At 31.7% G+C, this 21,667-nt stretch overlaps 2 protein-coding genes and 1 long non-coding RNA gene across 3 annotated transcripts; 2 read left to right on the top strand and 1 right to left on the bottom strand.

Moving 5' to 3' along the window:
* The first annotated feature begins 10,862 nt into the window (after positions 1 to 10,862).
* LOC120142057 (BEL1-like homeodomain protein 1) lies at positions 10,863 to 14,072 on the top strand. The gene is made up of 4 exons (XM_039156816.1): positions 10,863 to 11,838; positions 11,937 to 12,313; positions 12,405 to 12,465; positions 13,124 to 14,072. Exons 1-4 carry the CDS (start codon positions 10,972 to 10,974, stop codon positions 13,796 to 13,798), a joined length of 1,980 nt encoding a protein of 659 aa, XP_039012747.1. The 5' UTR covers positions 10,863 to 10,971; the 3' UTR covers positions 13,799 to 14,072.
* Positions 14,073 to 17,462: 3,390 nt separating this feature from the next.
* On the bottom strand, positions 17,463 to 18,010 carry LOC120142062 (pathogenesis-related protein 1-like). Its single transcript, XM_039156819.1, has one exon. The coding sequence runs from the start codon at positions 17,986 to 17,988 to the stop codon at positions 17,506 to 17,508; it is 483 nt and encodes a 160-aa protein (XP_039012750.1). The 5' UTR covers positions 17,989 to 18,010; the 3' UTR covers positions 17,463 to 17,505.
* A 3,257-nt stretch (positions 18,011 to 21,267) lies between these two features.
* Positions 21,268 to 21,638, top strand: LOC120142063. Its single transcript, XR_005517817.1, has 2 exons — positions 21,268 to 21,408; positions 21,523 to 21,638. It is a non-coding gene; the product is annotated as an uncharacterized LOC120142063 (long non-coding RNA).
* The last annotated feature ends 29 nt before the right edge of the window (positions 21,639 to 21,667 follow it).

Below are 21,667 nucleotides of genomic sequence, written 5' to 3'. Positions count from 1 at the left end.
GCACATATGTATGAGGCTGATTATGATGCAATGTATGAGCCTGAATTTCCAGATCTTCCTGATGTTGGCAACTATGGACTTCAATCATCAGTCAATGACGGTAATTTACATATTGGAATGGAGTTCGCATCGAATGAGGAAGCAATGATGGCAATAAAGAGTTACAATATTCGTAACTCAGTTCAATCCCGAGTTGATCGATCTAACACGGAGAAATATGTCTGCTACTGCGTCCAACGTGACAACGGATGTCAATGGATGGTCCGTGTATCAAAGAGGAAGAGGAAGAACAACTTATGGGAACTAACCAGATACAACGGTCCTCATACATGTTGTGCAACAGGTATAAACCAGGATCATCCCAACTTAGACTCCAACATTATTTGTCAAGCAATCATGCCCATTGTGAAGCAAAGCTCTCATATAGCTGTTGCAGTGCTGATTTCTGCTATACAGTCACAATATGGGTACACTGTCTCATATAAAAAAGTGTGGTTGGCAAAACAGAATGTCATTTGCAAACTTCATGGCGAATGGGATTCCTCTTACAACGAGCTGCCCAGTTGGTTTCATGTTGTGCAAAGACTTAATCCCGGGACAATTGTTGAGTTCGAAACTCAACATCATTACGTGAATGATCGAATGGTTCACGATCGCTGTCAATTTTACCGAGTCTTTTGGACTTACCCTCAGTGTATTAATGCAGTCAAGTAATGCAGTCAAGTACTGTAAACCAATTGTCCAAATTGATGATACTTTCTTGTATGGGAAATACAAGCAAGTTTTATTATTGGCTGTGGTCCAAGATGGAAACCGCAATATTCTTCCTGTTGCGTTTGCCCTCGTTCAAGGAGAAGACACTGAGTCTTGGGCTTTTTTCCTTAAAAATTTACGTTTACATGTTGTCACCAGGGAACGAGTATGCATTATTTCAGACCGAGGAGCCGGGATAAAAGCAGCAATGGACTCTTTGGGTACAAGTATAGACCTCCACATGTTCAACATCGTTATTGTGTCCGTCATATTGCTGCAAACTATTACGGAAAATACAAGAAGAACGATGAACGTCAGTTAGTCGTGCGGATGGGTATGTTACTTTTTCCCAATTTTTCTATCAATTTCTTATTACTTATTTATACTTCATATTAACTATTACATATTCCTAATGGCTTAGGTTACGAACTCTTACCTCAAAGGTTTGAGTCGATGCTACAAGAGCTGTTTGGCAAAAATAAGAAGGGGTGCGAGTACATTATGGACATCAGCAAAGAAATGTGGACAAATGCATATGACGGGGGGTATCGCTATGGTCATATGACAACAAACTTGGCTGAAGCAATAAATTCAACCTTAAAGGGGGCGCGTCATTTACTAGTCACGGCGTTGGTTAAAATGACTTATTTTCGTTCGGGTCAACTCTTTGCAAAGCTCGGTGGACAAGCTCTTACTTGGATGCAAAACGGACATATTTATCACCCAAGACTAGTAGTTGATTTACAGAAAAAAGTGGCTGCATCAAATGGGATGTTAGTTACAAATTTTTCTCGCACCCGTTAATTGTTTCGTGTAACCGAAATGCCACGTCCCCTGCAAGGGATTGAAGCTAACTCTTTCAGAGTTAATCTGCAAGAGAGGTGGTGCGATTGTGGTTTATTTCAAGCACTCAAATATCCATGCTCTCATGTCATTGCTGCTTGCTCACATTCGCATTTGGACTACAAAAATTATGTTGATCCCGTATACCAACTTTCACAAGTATTCAAGGTATATGAATTTGAGTTTCCGCCCATAGGAAACGAAAGAGACCCAAATGAGATTCAAACTTGGCTTACAATTGTACCAGATCCATTGCTATTGAGGGACTCAGGTCGTCCAAAATCTACTAGAATACATTGTGATATGGATATTCGGGAGAAGTCAACAGAACAAAAACGATGTGGGCATTGTAGAAACATCGGGCACAATAGAAAAAAATGTTCAGCTCTGTTATCATCATATAACCGTTAACTCTATGTAATTAATATTGTATTTAAATGAATGTTTTTGTTTCTAATAATTTAATGCTATTGCATTTATATAATTTGTCAATGTATGTACACCTAAATAATTTTTTTAACTTTTAAATACATAAATATATTTAATATATTTATTTAATATAATAATTAATATTATTAGTTATAATTTTTTTTAAAATATAATAATAATTCCACCTTCTAAGTAGAGAAAAATATTAAATTAAACAAATTAAAAGTTATTAAAAAATTTATGTATACGATGACACATTTCATGTTCTGATTGGAGGATTAAATTTATTAAATTAAATTTTCAATAAGACTAATTTTATAAAATATGTAAGTCTTGAAGATTAAATATGTAATTATACTAATTTATTAACTTATACATCAATATTTTCGTTAAATATTGATATGAGATGACTAGATTGATAACATTTAAATAATTAACTGATAAAATTAATAGATCGATAATCAAAATCAAAAATAATAATATAACCATATGTGTAATATTATAATTTCATACATTTTTCCTATAATCGAAACATTTTATAATAATAATAAAATACGTGTCTGTTGATTCTTACATTTGATAATTATTATATTATAATCGAAACATTTTACATAATATATTATTAATTTATAATAATAATAAAAATAAACTATTTATTATTAAATAAAATACGTGTCTGCTGAGTTGGCAAAGGCGCGTCCCCGGGGATGCGCCTTCCACACGTGGCATCCAACTCAGCGAAAATACGGATAAAGCGCGTCCCCGAGGACGCGCCTTTACCAACTCAACAGAAAAAGTGCTACTTCTGAAAATATTAGTCAAACAATGTCAGAAAAAAAATTAAAAAAAAAAATATCAGTTATGTCAAATAACCTCATAATAATCCACAGTCCAAAGCCCCACAAGTTCCCGATTGGCTAATACATTGACCTTTCGAATTGTAGGGTCCGCTCATTGGAGGATGGAGGAGACCAGCTCTTTACCGTGGGCCCGCACTTACTCGAGCCTGATTTCTATCGGACGCGTGTTATGGACGACTTTTAAGCGTTATAAAAGGTTTGTCAGTCCCATCTATGCAGAAAATCCCACGGTGATGGGTTCCTTGTTTATTTTGGCTTTGATTTTATTACTTAATGCTTTTAATAGAGAGGGAAAATTATATTTTTTATCCCTCAACATTTTTGTCACTCTCATTTTGGTCAATAAAATTTTAATTTTTTATTTAATCATTTAACTGTGATATTACTTATGTTTTGATCACTTTACCATTAAAATATTTTGATATTATTTATTTTATTAATATTTCTGTCACATAAGCACAATTAAGAATTTATAATTGAAAGATAAAGAAAATTAAAATATATGAGATCACACCTCACCTTCACCACCAACAACCATTCAATTCTCTGTAAATAAATCTAAATTTCGATCACCGGATCGATCATTGTTCCGACCACCTCTGATCGCCATAGTCAACAGCCGGTTGCTATCAGACATGAATATATAAATAAAATAAAACAAAAAAAGGGGAAAAGCCATAAAATTTGTTTAACTATACTTTTGAAATAATTTCTAATTTCTTCAACAAAACATACAATCACAGAGGAAACAAATATTTTTCTTTCAAATTGATATTTTTGGAACTATACTTCTTTCTATAATCCCTGCTTATCCTTCAAGATTTACCAAAACTAGCAGCTGAACTAAATTTTTTTAGTCATTCTGCCAATTTGCACCCATCGACCATTGTTTATATTATTGCTAAATTTATTTTAAAAATTCCCCTTTGGTTTTGGGGCGTTGGTTTAACCTAAAAGAGAGAGTATACTGTGGAATAAATGAGAAACATAAAATGGGAAAATTAAGTCGTGCGAATTGTAGAAACCCTCACCTTGGGCTTAAGAAGCTTGGACAAATCTCCTCTTTTATCTTTAATTTTGGTGTATATTCGATGATCAAATTCTATATTCAAAGATTTTAACGGTGGGGAGGTCCTTCTTAGAGCAGAGAGTAATATATCTCGTTCGAGTTCCATCCAACAACAAACAATAAAGATTGATGAATAGGAAATCGACGTATTCAACACTAGATTCATATAGTTTGAGGTACTTTTTGGTTAAACGAAAACTAAATTCGTGTTCACAAGGATGAAATAATTTCAATGAAAAATTTTAATACTCATCGTTTGTTGTTGATAACATTCGGTATGATGAGAAGAAGAAAGGAAAATGAAGGGGAAAAAGAGAAAATGTGGAGTTTTATAGGCATACAAAACGATGATGTTTTAATGTGAATTTAGATTTTTCAAAATAAAGTCCTTTTAATGTCATTTGTCATATCATAATATAGTTAATTATTTAACAATTGAATTATTAAAATATAAGTAATTCAAGAATTAAATGATTGAATTTAAATTTTTTAAACTTCAATGACTAAAATAAAAATAAGAAAGAAAGTTGAATGATGAAAAGGTTTAATTTATCCTAACATTAAAAAGATATGGTTCAGGGGCAAACTCATAAATTTAAGGAGAGTCTACAAATATTATTTTTTTTAAAAACAATGAGTATGCAATTTTGATTTTGATTTTTTTTCTAACACATTAAATTAAATTAAACTATTTTTCTAAAATATTGAGAATGTACTTGCCCCGAGGAATAGGATACTCTAGGGGAAGAAAGTAAAATGTTCATCGTAGGTCTAAAACCCATAAACTAAAAGAACATGAGATAATAAAGATGAACAACTTGACTAACGAGTCAAATATACTTACTTAAATATATGATTAACATGTAGTTGTTAATTTTTATGATTTTGTTATGAATTTAATAAAATAATTTAATATATAAAACATTTAATTATAATTTTCGAAAAATATAGTATTTAAATATTTAAATTAAATATTACTTTCAATGGATATTATTGTTCCATTAATTTAAAAAAAATAAATAATATAAAATATAAAATTTAATATTATACTAAAAGGATGTTGCTAGCTTGCTACATAGAAAATATTCTATAATTGGAAAAGCAAAAACATAAATTGTAGTTAGAGAGGAGTAAAATTTGATTTAATTAAAAAAGATGAATTTTTTTACTTGATTTAATATTAAAAAAATTGACTTGATTTAACTTGTATTTCATAAATTTAACTCAAGTCGAAATTTTTTTAAATAAAATTTGAATTTTAAAATATGATTTGAATAACTTAAAATTTTCAGTAATTAGTGAAGTACTTCCTAAGTTTGAGATAATCTCAATTTTGGATGATATATATACATTACATATGAAGAAATACATATGTTTATCATATATATGCTTATAGAAAGTTGTTAAAATTAAAATCAATCATTATTATAACATTATAAATATCTAAAATTAAATTTGAGGATAAAGTACGCAAATGGTCCCCCGACTATTAATATTTTATTGAGTCTTCCGACTATTAAAAATTATAAAATAGTCCACTGACTATAGAACACTATTTTGTTAAGTCATTTACTATTTAAAGTCACATAATGGTCATTTAACTATTCAAATGTCTCAAACTCGTCCTTTTCGTTAAAAGTAAGTTGGATGTTAACATTGACTGAGATATGATAAAATATGATCAACAACCATTTAAATTGTATTTTGTTGATCAACTATCTTTTTATATTATGTCATCAAGTGCTTGAAATATTATGTCATTGAACCAATGTTTGAAACCAACGACAGTGACAATAGACATAAAATATAATTTGGTTTTATCATATTTTAGTCAGCGGATTAACGTCTAGCTCAGATGTCCGTTAGTTTTTTAACAGAAAATGACGAGTTTAGAACATATGAATAGTCAAATGATCAATTTATAATTTTAATAGTCGGAAAATTCAATAAAATAACATTCTATAGTCGGAAGATCATTTTGTAACTTTAAATAATCGGATGACTCAACAAAACAAAGCCCTATATCAAGGGACTATTTATATACTTTACCCTAAATTTAAACATAAACTCAATTAACTCGAATTAAAATAATTCCAAATAAAATTTAAATTATAAAATAATAACTTTAAATTCAATTATCTTGATTTTTTTAACTTTACTCTATCAAATAGTTATTCCTATCTACAGCAGCTGGTGCTACGCTTGCGTGTCGCCCGGGGCTTTCGGTGAGAAAATAACACGTACGAAGCCAGACCCTCAGACCCACATATCGTGCCTAATTGATGTTGCTTTGTTATTATGTATTCTTCGGTTCCATGGATTTATTTCATACAAGTATTACTGTATACAAAAAAATTAAATTTTACTAACATGATAAGTTTAGTAAGCCTGATATAGTTATTAAAAAGGTAAAGTACACAAATGATCTTTCGATTATAGAGTGATATTTTGTTAAGTTTATATATTATTAAAAATTATAAAAATAGTCCCTCGATTATAGGATGTTACTTTGTTGAATCATCCGACTATTCAAAGTTACAAAATGATCACTCGACTATTCATATATTTCAAGTTCGTCTTTTTCTGTTTAAAAATTGGTCATCGTCTGAGCTGCACATTAACTTGTTGATCGAGATATGATAAAACCTTATCCTAAAACCGTTTGAACTGTATTTTATGGATCAACTCTCCGTTTACATTATATTGTAGAGTCAGTGCTTGAAAGATTATGCCGTCGAGCCAGTGCTTAAAAACAACGACGATGCCAATAGGCATTACTAAAACATGATTTTATCATATTTTAGTTAACAAGTTAATGTCAAACTTAGATGACTGCTAATTTTTTAACGAAAAAGAATGAGTTTGAAATATATGAATAGTTAGGTAACCATTTTGTAACTTTTAATAGTAAGATGACTCAATAAAGCAACATCCTATAGTTGAAGGACCATTTTATAACTTTTAATAGTCGAGATACTCAACAAAGCATCACCCTATAGTCAGGAGATCATTTGTGTACTTTACCCTTTCTTTAAAAATATATTAGACTTCCAATAATGACATTGAAATGATTTGCTAAGCAAACATGAGAAAATCAATATTGGGGCAGTATTAAGATTTTACCAACAGACGAATAAAATTTGTTAGATGTTTATTCAGTAGTAACATTTTTTCTTGAAAAAGTTAATTAATTTAATAAGTTTATATATATTTAAACTTTTAAAATATATATTATTAAAACTCAGTTAATTTTTCATAATATATTAGTCTTATATTTTACATAATAATGAAATTTAAGAACACTTTCTTAAATGTATATTTTCAGAAAAGTTAGAATTTTGAAATGTGAACTATCTATATGATTTAAAGATTCAAAAGAATAAAAATGTTAGGATAGTGATATAAGAGAAATATAATCTTTCATTTAATAATTTTAAAAGATTATTTTTTCAATTAGGGTGGAATGAATTGTACATGAAAAGTTAATTGAATTTTTCAGTGATTTCAAGAAGTCGACCAGACTGTGAAGCGTCTTCTGCATTCTCCTTGTATGACTCTCGCGGCTCTACATAGTTTGAACATCCTGGCGTCATGTAAAAGATACCTTGCAGTTCGACCGGTTTCATGAAGTCACCAGATAGTCCAATTAACTTTCTCTTATACTGTTCAGTCCACCCTATTGAGAAAATAATCTTCCAAACACATTAAATTGGAAGGGTAAACTATACCTTATATCACTAAACTTTGATTTTCGTTTCGACTTTCTCTTATTCCGTTGAACTTTTAATTTTGTCGATTATAACACTAAATTTTGATTTTCGTTTTAATTATATTGTTGAGTCATTAAATCGTTAATAGTCAAACCAAAACGATATCGTTTTGGTGAGGTGTTTAAGTCAAAAGCCATTAGCCACATTGGCAACTATCATCCACGTCATCGTGCCTTTAATGATTTAAAGGTTTAATGGTATAATTGAAACGAAAATCAAAGTTCAATACTATAATTGGTAAAATTAAAACTTCAGTGATATAAACGATACAACACCTGAAGTTAGATAATATCTGATGTAGTTTACCTAAATTTAATATTGTTTTCACCATATGATTATCCTAGCACTTTTGTCGATATTATTTTTAATTTTAAAAATAATTAATTTAATTATTTAGTATAATGTTTTAATTACATTAAAAAGTAAAAAATAAAACTTTTTTTTTGAAAAAAAGGCTTTTCAATATTAGTGAGGGCTAGCTAAATTCGGTATTAAAATATTGGAGAATGATGGTAGGTTAGGTTAATTAATTTAAAGGACAAGGGTAAACATAAATTAAGAGGAATTTAATTGTGTGCCCATCTGAATTTGGTGTTCCATATTATGGCGGCAGTAGGGATAGATTCACTTTAATTAGTCAATTAAATAAGTCCATCTCTTCAACTATCATTACTTAATCCCTTTAATAATCATTATTAATTAATACCCAAACTTCACTTGTCTTATGTTTACAAGATTAACCCATTCAATTTAATTTTTTATAACTTTAAATCACTTTTTCTATTTCTATTTAGCGAGTAGAATTTTATGTTAGATGGATGAAATTTTTAAATTTTAAGAGAGAAAACATTTATAAAATTCAGTGGGCCGAAATAAATTTTTTAATAAAAAATTTAAAATATATAATAATTTTTAAAGGGAGTGCTTGTCCTTCCTGTATGTATTTTAATCTTTGTTTAACATTCTATTTTCTTTTCTCACTTTCCACATGTATTATTATTTATTTATTACTTTATTTTACCATCAATATTATTAAAAAAATATTACATGATATATACACTGCCACAGTAATGAAAAGAATAAAAACCATTATTACTTTTAAAAAATCCTTAAAAAATATAAAAAAATCCTTAAAAGTATAAAAAATCTCATATTTCCTTTTCAGAAACATATACTTTTTAGAATTTTTAATCTTTTTAATGATTTCATAAATTTTAAATTTTAAAATCAAATTAAACATAGTAATAATTTAAAAAATATATAAATTCAAAACATGAATTCTAGAAATAAAATATCTTTAAAGAATTCTTTTTATATTTATACTTTTATTTTGCATTTTTTGATTTTCTATTTTAGTTTTTTCTTTTAAATTTTTAATAACATGGTAGGTTCAAATTAAGACGAATAACTAAGGGGAGGCCATAATTCTTTAATTAATTTACTAAAATACCTTTAAGTGTTACAAATTGTCTAAATACTTTTGAGTGTTTATATAGTATACAAGATTATGAATCACTTTCAAAAAACGAAAAAGAAAATTATGAATACCTCACGATCTGAATGATATTTTTATAATTGCTTGATAATTTTTTTGAATTAATCACTGATTTAGATCTATTGACCGATTAATCCAAATCGGGTACTATAGAGACGAGGACTACCCTCCTAATCTAGTTTGTTCCATTCGCAAACGCAATATATGAACTCCTGACCTTGCTTAAGAGATCTAGTGCCTCATCTCTCTAGACTAATTGATAAAATTTATTAATAGCTATAAGCCCCTAAAAGTCTAATACTCACTTATGCTAATGCTCTAAGAAAGGATGTGTCATAATCAAGGATAATTTGTATAGTGACTGTATGAGTAAGCCTTGTCACTTGGGATTAATTCAGTGGTTAATATATGCCTACTAAATAAATCAAATCGAATAGTATAATATATTTTCAATGATGTTTCAAATGATTTTATATTTCATAAATTAAATTTTCTTAGATAATAATATACCATATGCAGCGAGTGTTCTCTTAAAATATTGCATCCTTAGCATTTTTTATTTCAAAAAACCTTAAATATTGATATATTTATTGAAAGCATATATATGATATGCTTGAAAAATTACCGGGTAATTCATGATTAGTAACATATTATCACTTTGTGTGACGTGAAATATGTAATGTCATCATTTTAATTTACGTAAAATTTGTCATATATCATTTTAAATAATATTTGACATGTTATGTCAGTATTTTAATGAAGTGACGTTTGTCACATCATAAATTAAATATATATAAAAATATTATATTAAAAATATGTGTGAATTATTAATTAACTAATAATTTAATAATGATTATTTTAACTAAAAATTAAAATATTTAGAGTTAAAATATTTTTTAAAAGTTTAAAAGATAAAATGACCAATTATGCAAAAACTAGACACTAATATATATTTTCATTATGCCATAGCCAAACAAGACCCAAAGCTTCATACATATATTCATTTCCTTGTTTTCCAGCTGCATGCCCCACTGCCATTTTTAACTTAACTTTGAAGATCTATTGCCCCTACCTGACACCATTGGTGAGATAGAATAATGAAAAAAACAAGAACTGTAAAATAAAGGCAAAACAATAGACTAAACAGTGAATTTTAATTATTTTCTTATTCAATTAGAATCTCCTCCAATAAAAAACCATTATTTTTGAAGGAAAACAACAACAACAAAATAAATAAAGAGAAAAGGAAGAAAAGAAAAGTGGGTATCATTTTCTTCTTTGCATTTCTCTCTTTTCCTTTTAGTTGTCATCAATTATTTATGAACTGTAAGGAAAGGAAAATAGCAAAGAAAATCTGGAGTCTGACAACATCTGTAAAAAACCACTACACTCAAACATAAAAAAGCCTAAAAAGGTATAATTTCTTTCCTTCCATCATAAACAGAACGTGTGCCGACTCTCTCACAGATATGCATCTTCTCTCGTGTGTTTGTAGCCATTATTGGATTGGAATATGGTACTTTGCCTGTCTCTGCAACGCCTTCCTTTCCTTCTTTAACAGAAATTGATCTCAGTTTTCACTTATGGGTGCTTTGGCTTTCACTTTGTTGTTTCCAGGTAATTATGAATTGATCATCAAATGGGCTGATTTGTTCACTTCAAGTCAGTTTATTGTCTTTCCAGTTAAAGTTCTGCAGTTCCGTACACAGGTACAAAAGGTGAGATTAATTTGGGAGTGTTTTGGTGATCGAGATGGCGACGTACTTTCATGGAAGCTCAGAATTCCAAGCTGCTGATGGGATGCAAACACTCTATCTCATGAACCCCAACTCCGTTCCCTACTCTGATACACACCAAGCAGCCGCCGCCACTAATATGTACTTCTTAAACCCCACATGCTTGCCCCATTCGCCACCGCCTAACAACTATCACCGCTTCCTCGGTCTTCCTCTCCAAACACAGCCATCGGCTTCCGTCAGACAGGTCGATGCCGATGATCCCCACCGTCCATCGCCTCTTCATGGTTTAGTCCCCGGTTTTCACTCTAACTTATGGGGCACTTCAAGTACTCTTGATCATCAGAATTCTCCGGGAAGTAGCCATCCTCAGGTTGTGTCGGCAGCAGCAGATAACTCGGGTGGGTCCCACGATGCACAGACGGGGTTTCTTCGGCCGGTGGTGTCGCCGAGGCAAGGCTTGTCCCTGAGTCTGTCATCCCAACAAGCAGCTTATAGGTCAGGCAACAATAACGTTGAGACAGACATACAAGGGCAACAACAACAACCTCAAGTTCCAACGATGTCACTGGCCGATGACGTGAGGATATCGGGGAACTCGTCGTCGTCGGTTTCCGTCGTTTCGAATGGGATTTCCGGTGCTCAGAGTGTGGTCTTTGGATCAAAGTACTTGAGAGCAGCACAGGAGCTTCTCGATGAAGTGGTTAATGTGAGAAAAGGGATAAAGACTGACGTGTTTGAGGGGACCAAAGAGAAGATAAAAGTGAACAAAGAATCGGTGGTCGCTGGTGAAAATGGAACTAAACGTGGAGCTGAGCTCACCACAGCACAGAGACAGGACCTGCAGATGAAGAAAGCAAAACTAATCACCATGCTTGATGAGGTTTAAGTTCATATTAACTTTATTGAATCCGACTCTTCTTCCCCGTTATCTATTAGTATTCCGCTAATACTATTGGCTCTTTGTTTATGAACTTGAAGGTGGAGCAAAGGTACAGACAGTACCGCCATCAAATGCAAATCGTGGTATCTTCGTTCGAGCAGGCGGAGGGATTCGGTGCAGCGAAATCCTACACCGCCCTTGCTTTGAAGACGATTTCGAAGCAATTTCGGTGTCTCAAAGACGCAATATCGGGACAAATCAAAGCCACGAGCAAGAGTTTGGGAGAAGAGGATTGGTTGGGTGCAAATGTGGTGGAGGGTTCGAGACTACTATACGTGGATCATCAGCTCCGACAACAGCGAGCGTTGCAGCAGCTGGGAATGGTCCAACACAATGCTTGGAGACCCCAAAGAGGATTGCCGGAGCGAGCTGTTTCCGTTCTTCGTGCTTGGCTTTTCGAGCATTTCCTTCACCCGTATGTAACTAGAAATTACAATTCCTCTAATTACATGATTATCATATACGTATTACCGCTCAATACGAAATCCATTCAACTTTGTCCCCAGATATCCTAAAGATTCTGACAAACATATGCTTGCCAAACAAACAGGGCTTACAAGAAGCCAGGTAAGTCTTATGTGCATGCTCTCACTTCAATCTCTATATATATTCTTCTTCTTTGATCATTGTTCTTTGGTCAAATTATGGTTTTGGTCCCTTTACTGTATTCAAATTTGAGTTTCACTCTTTATTTTGTATACACTATGTTTATAATATCATTAATTAATCTATATAGTTAACTAATTATTTTGATTAAGATATAATATATATAGTTATATAATAGTAAAAATATCAATGACAACGTTTTAATTGAAATAGTTAAATGACCAAGCTGATAACATTATAAATGTATATATTAAATTATGGTAAATCAAAATTTAGAGACTAAGCGTTTAATTATGCTTCAAATCCTTGCATTTTATCAAAATCGTTTTGATTGTATTGTATGAAGTTTTAGGTGTGGAGTTTGATACGTAGAAAGATATTGGGATATAGATGTCCTAGTAAGGGAAACTTTTTTTAGTTGGGAGTAGTTCTTGTATGGATTCCCTTGGGATTGTTTTTCATCCATTTTAAATGGATTTTATAATAAATAAAATTATGATGTGCGGAAAAAAAAAAGAGATTGAGACTGAATCTCAAATTTGATTATAATAATAGAGGGACCAAATCATAATTTGAGATTGTGTATTTTATTCGTCAAACAATTGAACTGGGTATGCAGGTGTCAAACTGGTTCATAAATGCTCGAGTTCGGCTATGGAAGCCAATGGTAGAAGAAATGTACATGGAGGAAGTCAAGGAGCAAGAAAAGAACGCAAACGAGACGGAGCAAAAGGAGTCAGGGTGTAGCTCCAATGCCCAGCAAGAGAGTGTCTCATTTATGATCGATCAAGTCAAAACACAATCCCAGACTGATCAGTTTTCCAACTCCACCATCTCCACATCTCCCATGGGAGCCTCCTTTCTGCCACGACCAGCCTTCAATCTCATCGGATCGACCGACCTCGATGGTGCAGCTCAAAGAAGCCCGAAAAAGCCAAGGGGTACTGTTAATGAGTTGCAGAGTTCCCCTAGTAGTATCCTTTCCATGGACATGGAGATGAAGCAAGGTGATGGATTTGCAACGTATGGTGCGATGGGAGATATGGGGAGGTTCGATCCGAACCAGATGACACCGATGTTTCATGGAAACAGTGTTTCGCTCACCCTCGGCCTTCCCCAGAACATTCAGGTAGGAAGAAGGTTAGAATTAGGGGCAGCCGAATCTGATTTCTGCGGGATCAACAACACCCAACAACCTTCTCATTCGACCACCTTCGACATGCAAGACAGGAAAAGATTTGCTGCGCAATTGTTGCAGGATTTTGACATGAAAGCGAAACCAAGCTTCACATGACATTCACTTGCAGTTCTATCGGCTGAGATCTACTTCTATTCTTCATAACACTTTGGGAAGTTAAACCATGACTCTGAGTGAATGAGCATGCACAGAAAAAAGCCCAAGAACAGGAAAATATATAATCTTTGTTTCTATTTATATATCATGTTTGCTCGTAAAGGAAAGATGAATGGTTTATATATAGTTGGTATACATTCTTACGCAGTTTAGGCTTGAACTAGTAAAGTTTGAGCATTATATATCATAATGATACAATTGAAGACTTTTGAAACATTTTTTTTGTATAAGTTGCAGTATATTATCCAAGAAAGCAGAAAGAATCTGCACAAAGTACATGAAAAGAAAAGGTTTCCTTTGCAAAAAATATGGAGATACCCCAAGTAATGCAAAGCCTTCTATTTACAAAGCTCATGGAACCTGTACAACGACCACTAGCTTTAATCCTTACCATTTCCCTTGTATCCTCCAAAATTACATAAGCCGAACAAGTGGTACCCAAAAATCCGACGGTTCCTTTCCCTCCACACACAATAGATATGAACTACCCAAACAATTCTAAAAACATAAGCTAGTATAGTCTTACCCGTCATCTGGGTGCAAGTCCAAGCCAATTCATGCTCCCAATCCGCAACTGCCCTGCCAATGTTGTACAACTGAAGAACCCTTTCCCAAATACAACAAGAAAAGGGACAAACAAAAAATAGATGTTCTCTAAACTCCACAGCAGAAGTACAGAACACACAGAAAGGATCAACAACAATATTCATGCCCAACAATCTATCTTTAGTATTGAGCCTACCAAGGATACCAAGGATAGTGTGTTTAGGAACATGCATAGGAAACCATATAAGTTTTTGCCAAGAAACATGAGGTATATAGCGCCTGATCTCGCCCCAAATCCAGATGACATTAATCTCTCTCCCATTGAAACCAGAAGAGAGGACTATGGCAGCTTTATCCCTCATTTTGAACATCTTTCGCAAGCACCACCTAGCATTGACCTTTCAATCCGAGAGCCAAAAATTGTTATGGGGTGTATACCATTGATATTTCAACTTAACTATGCTCTTATGGTTTTTCTCCTCATTTGAGAATTTGGATAGCTTAGGTTTCAAATCAGATACAAAAAGAAAATTATCTTCCTTTGTTAGTAAAAGTGCATAATCAAGTATGAGATCATGCATTTTAAATCTCCTCGCCCTTCCAAAATGATTTCTGCCAGTGACTTGAACCAAACTTCGAATATACAATAACAATACAATTACAACAATTAATTCATTCTTAAATTAATCAAACGATATAGGTAGTTAATGAATTGTTGTTATTCTTTAAGATATCGGGTTCGAACACCACGTATATACGGATGTATGAGCGTTTAATATCAAATTGTTGAGGGTCTTTAAACATATATTATGATTTAATTTGTAAGAAATATTTACCTCTAATATAATATTTATGACATATCATCCTTTTTAAAGGTGTATTTTCCATTAGTTTGTATAATTTTTCTTTAAGAAAATTCTATTATATTTCAAGTTAAAAAAATATTACATCTAGATTTTTTTAGAAAATCATATTTAAGTTTTTGTTATATAAAAAATAGTTAAACATTTTAACATGATTATTAAAATTATATTAATCTATACATGTATTCTTCGTACAATGTGCGAGAATGCAAACTCGTTTATGGAATAATGAAATGATGCCATCCGGTTGATTGAGCAAATTAAATATATTTTTTTGACATTTAAATTTTGTTTTAAGTTTTAATTTTTTAAATTTGATTTTTTATTTGGATTAATACATGAGTTTAAATCAAATTGAATAAACAATTATAAGAATCAATTTATACCGAAATGCCAAACTGATAAACCCATTTAAATCAAGATGCCAGTATCATATATATATATATATATAATCGAATAAAAAATTCAAGTAAATTTATCATTATTTTAGTATCCTATCTCAACTAACGAAAATCAACTTTATCCAAATCTAGTTGTTTTTTTTTATTTTTTTTAAATTATTATGTATTGTTATATTTTAACTCAAATTATAATTAATATTTAAGTTAGATTTTATTATAATTCTAGTGATTGAAAATTATTTGATAATTAAATTTATTTAATAAGTGAATACTTAATATAAACAAATATTTGACTATATAAATAGAGAAAATGTCTTAGCATTTAGAATTATGCGTGAGAGAATTATTTTGGAGAGATGTAATTTTTTTGGTATCTCTGTAAGTTTCGGGATTTATGTTGCAGAGATAATTTTGTGGGATATTATGAAAGTGATTTGGGATACTCCAGATTTTGATATAAATACCGAATTTTAGGATAAATGTGATCTCGTGTGTTTTTACTTTTCGTAATTTCTACATATGTAATGAGTTATTATTCTTTTCATCCGTGGAGGTTGACAAAGTTGAATCACATTAAATTTTATCTCTTGCGCATGCCTTATTTTATATTGATCTCACTTTATTTTTTTTAAAGTCCTAACATTTATTGTAAAAATTATTATGTATTGTAGGTGTATAACTCTATTTATAAATTAAATAAATTTAAGTTTTAATTTTCTATGGCCTATCATATTAAAAATATATAGAATTATATATTATTATTGCATCAAACATAAATCATTATTCAAAGATTTCAGTATCCTATTAATTACTATAAAAGTACAAAGCAAATCAAAATAACAAAACATCCATTCCTCCCTCATTCATTATCTGCCATGCAGCCGATTAGTACATGCATATAACTATATATATATATATAGCTTTTTTATTTTGAAGGTTTTTAATCAAAAGAAGCTTTTTTAGAACGGTTTTTCACCTATGTTGCACCATTGTTGCATGTCACCTTAGCACAACCGAGCCTAACCGAGTTGCGCCAAACCACTTGAGTGTAATGCCCACAAACCTGACCTACTGTTGGGGTTGTAAGGCTCAAATTTGTAATATTTATAAAATTCCATATTAATCTCTTTAATAAGAATTTTTGCATTCACCGCCTTAACTAAAATGAACGTATCTTGAATTTTCAACATAGGATTGACGCATTTCAAGCGCTCTTAGAAAATTAAGAGAACTGTTTTTTTCATTTTCAAGAAGACACGTCGATCAAATAATACCTTGATATCATTCAAAAAGTCTCCACAAGTCTACTTCTATTCTAGTCTTAATTGGATGATCCAATTGTGAATTTGTGGCCCACTTCCCTTTCGATGCATATGGAAATGTGTTGGGCTTTCTCCTTGTCAATCCATCACGATTATGAGTTTTGGTACATGTATCATCCACCCTTAAAATTTCTTTTAGATCCGTCGCCATTGGATGAAGTTAGACTACGTGGAGAAGGCTACGACTTATCGATAAGGTGTAGCTCGTGGCATGTTACGTGGGATGTATGTGATGTTGCTAATATGGATATGGGGAGGAGATGTGAAACTTGCATGCAATAAGTATCGTTTGTGGTGGTAAGGAAGACCCGACAATTGAAGTGTACATGAAACATAAATCTTAAAAAAAGAGAAGTTTATTTAAAGATTACTGTATCTTTTTCATTATGATAAAAGTACAAAGCAAATCAAAATGATCATAAAACATCCATTCCTTCCTTATATATATATATATATATATATATATATATATATAGCATTTTTATTTTGGAAGATTTTTAATGAAAATAAACTTTTTAGTACGGCTTTTCACCAATAACATTGCCTGCAGGATCGTAGTTGCAAGTAATGAAAGTTCCACCACTGTCGCATGTCACCTTAGCACAACCAAGACGAACCGAGTTGCGCCAAACTACTTGAGTGTAATGCCCACAAACCTTGCCTGAAGCACAACTGTTGGAGCCGTAATCGTAGTCGGCACCCTCATTAACCCACATTGTTACGGCGTCAGTGCCGGATAGGTCGCCGCTGCCCCAGGCAAGGTTCTCACCGTAAGGTCCACCAGAGTGCACAAGGTCACAATCACCAATGCGCTGATTAGCATAGCTCTGTGCATAGGCAGCCACGGTGTCGTCCCAAGTCATCGGTTCAACACCGACAGCCGTTCGAGCTGTGTTGTGAGCGTTAAGGTAGTCTTGAGGCGAGTTTTGGGCATGGGAGGGAAGGACCAAGGCTAAGGCCATGGCCATGAGACAAGTAAGAGCTAAGGAAAACTCCATTTGAGATTAGATTCAATTTAGGACATTGCAATGAGGAGAGTATGAAGTGTGAGATGAATTTTATGTGTTTTGATGGAGGTATTTATAGACAGTTATTATTTTGGCTGTTGAATGTTCAAATTAGGTTAGTCTTTCAAGATTTAATCTTTAATATTTAAGAACTTTCCATGAAATAAAAACCATTAGCGTTTCAAGCTGTTGTTGGCAATTTGGTTATATTATTTGCCTCTTCCTTTGCCGATTTGGTTATTTTAGAAAATAATGGGAAGATGGTTTATTTTTAATTGGAAATTGCATGTACATTAGGGTTCATGAAAGCCGCCTCGTTTGTAATACTCAAACACGTAATGTTATTTACTCTATGAAATAACAATCATACGTATGTGCTGCCTATATAATTATATTATTCTTTTGAACCACATTACAACTAGGTTGGACACTAGGCTTTTTCAAAATCGATATCATACACACTGGTGAAATGAATCACGTTTGAATTGAAATTAATTATAAAAGGGGTTGTAATTTGCTTTTCTTTTTCTTTGATGACTTTGTTAAAATTTATGTTTTCTTTTATTAAATCAAAAATATAATCCGAAATCATAAGTAAAAACAAAATTGTGAAAAAATCGTTTCATGTAAATAACAGAAGAAATCAGTAGGAATTTAAAGTGTAATTAGAAATTATAAGTTTAAACTAAAGCTAAATACAATGGTACATCAATAGCTTATTCAGAGTGGACATGTGTTCATATTGAAATCCGAATTTTTTTCGATTAGTTATGCATTTTACTGAAGGTATTCATCCTGAGATTTTATTTATGCCTACCCGTTTAAAAATTTTATGGTGTTAAAAATCAGTAGGAATTTAAAATATAATTAGAAAATTTTATGTTAATATACATGTGTCCACTCTAAAAAATACATCTAAATCTATCACCGCCTAACTATATATACTCATTTGAATCAAAATGTCAGAAATAGGTATGGTCCAAAAAAAATTAAACTATATTTACCATTCTTTTATTATTCTATTTCAACTATTAAAAATCAACTTTAGATGTATTTTTTAGAGTCATGTATATTAACATAAAAAAATTTAATAGTCTAGAGTGATTAAAAGATAGTATCTGTTTATATTTTTTTAATTATTAACAATGTACATATACTCTACAGACACATCAACTCGAACCTAAGATCTCAAGAAAGAACAACACTCTCTTTCACCATTAAGACCACTCAACGAGTTCACGAAGAAAATTTTTAAAATCATAAATATTGTTAAAAAGTCATAATTGTTGGAACATTATTATCATTATGATAGTTTTGATGATTTAGGGTTCTTTTTTATGAAGAAAATATTAGTTTGTGGAATTTGACACCAACCTTTGTTTAGAGTTAAGGATAGTTGTTGGTAGATCGGATTAATTTTTTTACTCACCCAAACCAAATCTTAAATTAAACCCCCTCCAATCATGTTTGACCCGACCCGAATTCAGGAAGATCTCACTTAATTCAAAATTGATCCGGTATTTTTAAGTTAAAACTTGAGCTGACATGTATATATGTAATTATTTTTTATTAGGTAAAATAATAACTTAAGTAAAAAAATACAAAGGGATTATTGTAATTATTTTTAAATATATAAGAGATAATTATAATTATATTTATAATATTATGTTAGTCGAGTAAGATTTTTGTCATCCTAAAACCGATCATAACCCGACCTTATCCTTAAAAAACCTGATTCAAACTCAAAATTTTAAAATAAAAAACTTACAGAATCGTGTCGAAACTCGTCATATTAAGGTGAAATAACCATCCCTGTAATTGGATCATTCAAAAAAAAAATTGCCACATAATTTTTAAAGACTTATAAAAAGTAAATGATAAGATCATTATCGACATTCAACACATCTTATGTTGTCATAACATCAATCGTTAACGTTGTTAATAAAAGTACTAAAACAATCGATAAAATTAAAGTTTAGATACAAATTTATTAGTAAAAGTTCTCTAAGTACCAACCAAAAGAAAGTTACAAGATTCAAGTTTCAAATGTATATTTAAATCTTAAAAATAATAAAAAAAGTTTACAAAGTTATTATGACTAATTACGAACATAACCAGTCCAATTACCACCTATTTGCCTCATAATTTAAGAATAATTGAGGCATTTAATTATAATTAATTAAAAACCCTTCAATAGTCTTAGTGGTTAAAGAGAGTGTTGTTTTCCTTAGAGGTCCTGTATTCGAACAGTTATGTTTGTTGGGTATGTACACATTGTCAATAATTAAAAAAAAATCTAAACAAATACTATATTATAATCACTCCATGCTATTAAAAAATATATTTAGTTAAGTGAGATCAATTAAATACAATGTTAATAGAAACATGTCATATTTGTGCAATCACTAAAAATTACATCTAAATTGAATTACTTGATATTTATTCACTACAGCAAAACATGTATATATCGGTGTTTGTAGTGGCGTTTTCAAAGAAAGCACCACTAAATTTGTACATATCGCGGCGTTTATATTCAAAACGCCACTAAATGGTAACATTAACGGTGTTTTACAACAAACACTGCTAAAACTCGTACTTTAGTGCGTTTATTTAACAAATACCGCAATAGGATACATATGTGGCATTTTTAGACAAACGCCGCTAAAACCTTGTACTTTAGTGGTGTTTTTGACAAACGCCGCTAAAACCTGGAACTTTAGTGACGTTTTAAGCAAAAACGCCGCAAATACTAGTAATTTAGCGGCGTTTTTATATAAACGCCGCTATAGACTCATACTTTAGTGGCGTTTTTAGACAAACGCCGTTAAATACTCGAACATTAGTGGCGTTTAAGTGATTCACTTGAAATAGAGTCTTGTGAGGCCATGTGTACTGGAAATGATGGCCCTTGCTTGTGTGATACTTGGGTTTTCTGTGGGAACAAGGAGGCTTATGGGTCGAGATTTGGAGAGGTGAGTTCTTCCTTAGCTTTCCCCTTTTTTTTATTGGGTTTCAAAGATTTCATTTTAGGTGAACCTGGAATGTTGAATTCTATTGGTAACTGTTTCATTTGATGTTTCTGGTAGTGGTTGTTTGAGTTGACCTGGTGAATAGATTACTCTTGGTTATGATTTGCTTTATCTTGTGTTTTTGGGTTGAAATTATAATGGAGAAATTCTCACAATTGCATGTAAAATGGGAGAGGAATCATATTGTATAAATTGCATCATTTCTCAAGTTATTGTTGCAATCCATTGGACCAGCCGTTGGACAACTGGGAAGACTTCCAAGGACAAAAATGTTTTGTGAAGTGGATCAGTATCCCATGGCCAGTAAAACTCCAGGATTATTGACACTTGGCATCAACTCTAGCTTACTTCGCTTTGCCAATGCCAATTTCCTCAAAGAAAGGTATGAATGCAACTGTAACTCACCGGTGAAAGAAACTATTAGTTTGCAAAATCAGTCCGAACCCTGTGTGGAAACCTTTCCCCTTCCACATAACATCGCATTTTGTTGTTTCAGAATAACAAGGTTAGTGACAGAAGATGAGAATGGAGCAGAAGAAACTGGAAAGGACAGACTTCAAATCTTAATCCTCGACATGACCAGTGAGTTTAAATAATCATCCTACAGTTTACAAAATAAAGGGGCAAAATGAGAGACAATT

This window comes from Hibiscus syriacus, unplaced genomic scaffold, assembly GCF_006381635.1.
Source record: "Hibiscus syriacus cultivar Baekdansim isolate YM2019G1 unplaced genomic scaffold, ASM638163v2 tig00110819_pilon, whole genome shotgun sequence".
Taxonomy (NCBI): Eukaryota; Viridiplantae; Streptophyta; class Magnoliopsida; order Malvales; family Malvaceae; genus Hibiscus; species Hibiscus syriacus.
Note: the sequence above shows the minus strand (reverse complement) of the source record. Positions and strands in the feature narration are given on the sequence as shown.